A 7,373-nucleotide genomic window follows, 5' to 3' on the forward strand; every position below is an offset into this window, starting at 1 on the left:
TTGCGTTGTTAGTGAAGCTTTTGCTCAGAGAGAACAGGTTGTGCTTGGGGGTGGGGGGGACGGGAGGTGGGGACCAGGTCATAAGATGTTCTAGTTTCTCGAAGGTGATTTCTGTCTGCTCATGGATAGTTACTTTTGTTGGTATAAGAAGGGGGATAATGTAACCTAGTGTCACTGTTTGGTATTCCATCTGCTGTGTGTCTGTGTGAGTGGGCAGTGGAGCTTGGAGTGTTCGTGTGAGGTCTGGAATGGGGCGAGTGTAAGGGTTCCAGGATTGACCGGCTAGGGATAAGCAGGGAGAGAGCAAAGGGAAGCAGAAGCACATCACCTGATCTCCTGTCTCACCTTTCCTACTATACTGTAGCAATAAAGAAGACTTACCTTTTCATAACCCTGGCTCTGGAGTGATTCCTGAGTATCCTGCATGAGTAATGAACCACAAGAAGTTACATCAAAAGGCTACCAAAGGGAGTTTGGTCCCCACAGCTATATTCCAAGGGGAGTGGGAATTGGGAGGGGGTAGGGAATTTCGCCCCAGCAGTGTAGGATGAAAATTGTGTGGTCACTGGAGTGTCACAACAATATGCATGTGGGGCTGTGGCCAAGGAAGCCTGGCTTAAAACCCGTGGCATGTAGGGAGAGGCTGAATGGACACCGACAGTGGTTGCCAATTTGCTACTGGGGTGGGAGTGCAGCCGGTTTTCGTGCTATTTTGATCAGCTTCTGTCCTCTACTCCCCCCCACCCCCCCCCACACACACACACACATGGAAACCACTGTCATGTATGTGTAATGCTATCTGACTCCCTGTGTCTAATTCAAATAAGATAGCTAAAGGGGTTAATGTGCAAGCTGCCGAAATCTGCACCTACAGGACGTTTACAGAGTGTATCGCCTTACAGAATTCGGAAGTCGTACTACATTTTGATGAGTTGAGGGTGCTATCCCATCTTGTGGGAAAGAAAAACACCCTTGCTGAGACTTGACGTTTGTGTTAATTGTTCTAGAGCCCAAGCCATGCAATCCAAGGCTCCCTGGAACGTCAAATGCCTCACGTGGTGGCGAACGCATCAGCAAAAGGAGTGGGCCATCGCGTCAGGGCGAAATACAAGGCCTTTCATGAAGACAAGTTGGCACTAGAAAAAGATATGTGGGGAGGTGTAAAACCGTAGGTAGGTGCGCTAGGGCCGTCCACTGGTGATATTCGGTAAGCTGCAGCGGCAGCACTCTGAGGTATACCTCTTGCCTCTATTAAGAATAAGTGTATTTGCTGTGATTGTGCTGTCGACTTGCGCTGCGCCCTATGAGTAGATACGTGATGCATCAGTCATTCTATAGGTTGCCAAAGTCAATGTAATAATGTCATTTATTCTTGTGATCAATAACATCCGACACGTGTTTCGACACTTGGTCATCCTCAAGGCAACCGTTTCTCTTTCAAACGCATCCCCAAGAGATGGTACTCCAAGTTCTATATATTTTGTCCTTGCTCAATATTTACAATCTCATAACGCCCTTGCGGTCCTTGCAATAGCTTAATGCGGCGTGCAAACCTGTTCTGTATTGTACCTTCAGAAAATCCTCAGCAACTAGTCAAAGACCAAAAAAAGGTCTTCAACAAATAGTCCCAAACCTTGTTAGGTGTCGGTTAGTCCATAGGGAAGTCTCCCAAGCGGCGCGCCCGCTTCCACTGCCCTTTTTTGGTACATGAATAGTTGCTGAGGATTTTCTGAAGGCTGTTATTGATCACAAGAATAAATGACATTATTACATTGACTTTGGCAACCTATTGAATGACTGATGCATCACGTATCTACTCATAGGGCGCAGCGCAAGTCGACAGCACAATCAAGTACACAAGTTGGCTCTAGAGACCCCGTCTTAATTCCTGCTGAAAAGATGTGTCCGATTTCAACTTCAATGCATACATTTTTGTGACAGCCTTTATTCCCCGAAACTGTCCTCTGATATAAGGAACCCTGGATTCAAAAAGGGCTCAAGAGTTGAACATTGACAGGGACCATTATGCAAAACAAAAAACAACCCACTTTTAAGATTGGAATTTTGCAGATTTCATCGCATAAATAGGGGCGGGGGGTTGGGGTATTAATAAAGGTGGGGAGGCTAGGGGGTCTCCCCCTTCATATATATTCAACGAAAGATTAATTGTTTTGAGATTCGCAGTAAAAAAATTCACCTAGATATGTTGGGCTGCTGGATAGCGCGTGGTGTCCTTGAAGCATAGCGCATTCAGGAGCGCCATGCTATGGCACGGTTTAATGTGCATGCTGTAAGAGCGCGGCAGCATCCGCGGAGAGTCGCGCATGGGCAACACTGTATTAAGCATTGCTACCTGGAGTCCCGCTTCAGTTCTGATACTCTTTTTGGCCAGACATTGCTCATACAATGTTTGGCTTCATGTAGTAAAGTTGCTGCCTTACCCACCAATGTGATTTCTGGGGGCTTCTCATCCATCACTCACATTTCTGCACATCACTAACCCCTGGAGGCCCCTGTGGGGGTGGTGACTGCTGCACACCAGGGTGTGCTATGGGGGAGGAGATATGGGAGGCACTTAGTCTGAACACTGGGGGTAGAAAGGATACAGCCGCTGAATAGCCCACTGAGGACCCACTCTTCTGCACACAACACAGGAGTGGCGCAAGTGTAGCACTCCAGAATATACGACAGGGGAAGGGATATTGGCCAGTCAATCAAAAAGGGATGGTGTAGGATAGCATACCGCCACTAGACAACCGTACAAAAAAAAAAAATCATCCTTCTGCATACACCTCTCAAACTCCGAACTAAACACAACTATACCTGTACAGCACAACAAACTGCACGCACTTCGCTATACCACAATGAAAAAAATCACATAGCCTTGCACAACTGCACATGATGGTTACCAACCAAAAACCACACCTACGATCAGCGAACGGTGTCTGCCGAAATGAAGGTGCCAACAGCACATTACAGTTCTGTCCTCCTGGTCAGTCCCACTAACTTGCGCACTTTACCCCCTGGCTTTGCAGTTCCACCAGAGCACCAAGCAACCATGCAAGTGGCGACAGTGCACGGTATAAGAACCTTTAACATAACATAGTGAAGACATAACCACCAGGGAATCTGGAAGTTGGCCACCCTACCGACTTGGCAAAGTTCTAAAAGCACATGCAAGACGATACCCTTGTTCAGGACTTTGAGGGGCAGCAACTATTGAAGTTCTCAGACGACGCCACCTTCCTGCATCTTTGCCCTGCGGCTCTAGCAGCGGACAGTAAACCTTGAGTGTGGGTAGATGCATTAATTACCACATTGGTGATGTTACAAAGTGGCCCTCATTACGGATCCGGCGGTAACCGTGCAGGCAAACCGGCAGGTAGCCGCCAGACCCGCAATGAATTACCGCTGCCTGACTGCCTGGAAACACTGCGGCATTACAGCCCTGGCAGTCCGGTAAGTCATGCAGCAGTAATTGTTACTCCCCATTCCCATAGGACTCAATGAGAATGGGGAGCACTGAAGCACAGGGACCATCAATAACGGTGCAGTGCTTCCGTGAAAGTCTGCGGGCGGTTTGCCGGTCCGGAAACAACAGTGCCAGTAAGCTTCCATCACCGTTGTTTCCAGACCGGCAAAGTTATAATGAGGGCCAGTTTCTTCCAGAGAAGAATGGGAAGACGTTTTCTCAATTTATATGAGCAACGTGTTTGAGCCAAGCGATTCAGCAATGGTTTAGTAGTGGTCCTTCACAAGGAGTCCTATGCTAACGAACTATTGTTAAGGTCAGTAAAAAGGGGTTGAAGTCCCATGGCACACGGAGAAGCCATCATTCATTGTCTGGCAATTCTACATGCTGAGAAACTGAGTCCAAAGTCCTTAAGCGAACTGACAAAACGTCACTCTGCGACAACGCTGCATGATGGGAGACGAGTCAGAACTCCCAGAGCAAGGTGAGGAATCTCCATTTTGCAACATCGTTGCATCCTGGGAAACTGAGTGTTGATGCCCAGCGTAAACGGAGAAAGCCAATCTTGCAGGGAACGTCGCATGCTGAGAAATGGACTCCTAATGCCCAGAGAGAATGGGGAATGCTAATTCTGTTTGAAACGCTGCATACTGGGAATAGAGGCTGGAATGCACAGCAGGAGCTGGGAAAACGAATCGCGTGCTTATTCGTTTATGGACCGAAAAAAGCGCCCCTTAGCACCCATTACACCAGGATTCTAATATTCAAAATGGCATTTTTGGTGCCCTGTACAGGGAGGTAGCCCTCCGCCGCAGTTTAAGGCCATCCCTGATCACTGCCGGCCATTAGCATCCAGTAAGGCCTGCCAAGCATGCCACAATGGTTTAACTTAATTTGAATGTCCGTTTGATCCCCGATAGCCCTGCCCCTTTGCAGAACACTACCTTTCTTAAAACAACATTTGGTACAAAAGAGAAAGAGTAACAATGACTTAGATGGTTTGTAACTGACAAACATGAAGTGATTTCGAACCGCCATCTCCCAGTCATTCCAAAACTACTCCCCACATTCCCTGACCAGTAGCAGCGCAGGAAGTGAACAAAGGCAAGCTAAGATGTTGACTTGTAAAAATATATATATTTTTTATAAACGTCTGTAAGTCCTGAAACAAACAATACTTACCATCGCCATCGAAAACAGTAGAGGAGAAATGTTGAGCATAAAGCGATTCAGATCACAAACCACAAAATACATAAGACAACAAAATACGCGCCTCACCAAAAAACGAATTAAGTGTAAAAAAAATGAAAAGAAGACGCAGAAAACCAGATAAGATGTTAGCAGCAAGTAATGTTTGCAGTAGAAAATGTCCAATTTTATTTACAGCGCTTAGTACTGGTTCTTAGTGTGTTCCTAAGTGCACACAATTTTAATAAAGGAACAGAGAGAAAAAGTGGACCATTCATTAAAACATATGTTGATGGAGCGTGAGGCCACTTGGCCGGCTAGAGAAGCCTTATTTGTGAGATTTGAGGTTAGGGAAGAGGGGATTCTCTCTGAAATGCTCTGGGACAGATTGATCTCTGGATATGAGACAGCGTTAACAATAGCTGCGGTCCAGGTTCTGGAAAGATGTAATATCATAGCCTGAAAACACTCCATTTTGAGATTGGTTGCTTCAATTCTTGGATGGAAAAAAAGGAGGTGAAAGTAGGGGTGTGTTAGTTTGGCTCTGACCGTTAATTTCCAGATCTTCCCTCTCGCTCCTTTCTCGCCTGCTATTGTTATTATGAACCCATTTTGAATGTTTTCAACTTTAGCATTTTTTGTCTTCTTCCTTTGCCTCCTTTCAGTGTAAATGATGTGTTGTAGAGAGTTGCGCTAGGTAGTTGTAGATCTCCGTTGTTATTTTGTCATTTTATTTTGTCTGCATATTCTTTTTTAATGAGTTCTTTTTCAGCTCAGATAATTGTTTCTTCTTTATTTTGTTGTAAAAGTTGTTTTTGTAACCAGATACAAACAAAAAAATAAAATAAAAAAAAAGTGGATTTGCCCATGATCACACAGTTATTCCAAGTTAGGAAACCATGATTAGGACTTACGACTCAACCCAATTCGACCATGAATCTAAACCTCATCACCTCCAAAGTAATGGCAAAGAAGGGCATTTCTTCTTTTCTGCTGAAAATGCTCTCATAAATTCTTCTAAAATTCCGCAAGCTCCTCAAGACCCTCCTTTTCTATTCTTGCTTACCACTCCCCCTCCCCTGCTAACACCTCTGTCTGTCTCAGTGAGTGGCTGCCTGGTTTCCACCTGGTTCTACAGGACACCAGGCCACCCCACCCCGTCCACATCCCTCCTTGCACTTAGCATGTGGACCCTCACCTCCTGCAATCCCTGGCACTCGCCTTTCTGGCATCCCCTAAGCGCTCGCCAAGCCCCTGTGGTTCTCGCACCACCTCCTGCATCCCTACTTTTTACTTTTTTACTTGCACTCTGTCCTCTTTACCCTGCACTTCCCTTCCCATCCCAGCACTTGGCATTCACGTAGACTGGCAACCCCCAAACCCCCTCCACCCCTCTTCACCCCCTTCCGCTCTGACTCCCTCACACTTGTTACTGCACTTGCACAATCCGAATGTAAGAAGGCCTAGTAGGACAGTTATTATCTTTCTCCCTTGTCCCTGACCCCCCTTTTTTTGTTTTGTGGTGCCTTGAAACATTTGTTATATAGACGCCTTACAAATATCCAATAAATGCATTTAATAAATAAGGGAATTCTTTGCTGGTAATTAGCACTTAGTGGCCCGCCAAGTATTTTTCTGCTATGAGCACTGCCTTTCCTAGTTGACACATGGATTAACTCCTGTGAAACTAACGGCAAACATTTTGTTCTTCCAGAAACTTCGAGAGATATTCAAGGAAGGTGTTGACGAAGACGACTGAAGAAGTTCCTTTCCTTCACAGCATCTCGGCAAATCAACACTGGACCTTTACTGGTGCTGTCCAAGCCCCTCACAGGGCCAGACACAGACCGTGCTTATGGAACAGGAGTTACTTGACCTCAAGAAAACCCTATAAACTCTACAGAAAATGTGGAAGACCAGCAAACTGGCAGCAGCAGCAACTTTAAGACAGCACTACCTCACACAGTCTTGCATAGAAGCAGCGGTTACACTGGAAGGGCAAAAAAGCATTATGTAGGTGGTAGATAGTTCAGCGGTCCACCTTCAGATTACGCCGCAACTGAAGAATGCTGCACGGGGGTCCAGCCCCTCGAAAGGTCGCTCTGTTGGGGGTTGAAGTGATGCTTTTTACCTTGGACACATTACACATAGCAAGGCAACAGTGAACATTTGTACTGTTCGGAATGCTTTTGTGCCAAAACACGGAATGAACATTTTGTTTTGTGTACAGACTCCTACTCTGCTGGTCGTCAATTCTCTTTTCATTTCTGCTCAGATCTTTTGTTGGTTGTATTGTGTGGGTCATAGCTGAGCAGAGCTAAATTCCCTCCAATAAAAGCCCCTGTGGCAGCTACAGGTAACTTTGAGTCAAGTCAAATCGTGAACTTCTCTTTTGCAGTTGGCATACCATTGACCTTTCTTGGGTCTCGCCATGGCAACACTGCCCCCCCCCCACACACAGCTCTGCCAGTGTGCCATCATCCTGACTTGCAGCCCCATCCCCACCCCTTTCAGGAGCTCTGACTTGCACCCCCATCCTGGCATCAGGCTCCCCCCATCTCCCCACACCAATCCGTGTGCCAGGGAAAACAAAATAACACAGCCAATTTGAATGTGCATCAAGCGACTGAGTCATATTATACATTGCAGTGCAATACAATAACCTGCGGCATGCCCCCTTCTAAACTAAAAAGACCCCCTGTGTACAAATCGG

General features: G+C 46.3%; 1 protein-coding gene across 2 annotated transcripts in view; it reads left to right on the plus strand.

Moving 5' to 3' along the window:
- Nucleotides 1-7,020, plus strand: part of LOC138492057 (cytosolic purine 5'-nucleotidase-like) — a 270,570-nt gene extending 263,550 nt beyond the window's left edge. The window contains exon 18 of one of the 2 annotated variants that reach the window (XM_069619009.1): nt 6,375-6,553. In XM_069619009.1, the coding sequence (XP_069475110.1) occupies nt 6,375-6,419 (45 nt within the window). In that variant the 3' untranslated portion in view covers nt 6,420-6,553. Of the gene's footprint in view, nt 1-6,374 lie in introns of both variants that reach the window. The other variant, XM_069619008.1, reaches the window with a different exon arrangement.
- Nucleotides 7,021-7,373: the final 353 nt, after the last annotated feature.

The sequence above is a fragment of the Ambystoma mexicanum genome, chromosome 10 (assembly GCF_040938575.1).
Source record: "Ambystoma mexicanum isolate Mex_15411 chromosome 10, UKY_AmexF1_1, whole genome shotgun sequence".
Classification (NCBI taxonomy): domain Eukaryota; kingdom Metazoa; phylum Chordata; class Amphibia; order Caudata; family Ambystomatidae; genus Ambystoma; species Ambystoma mexicanum.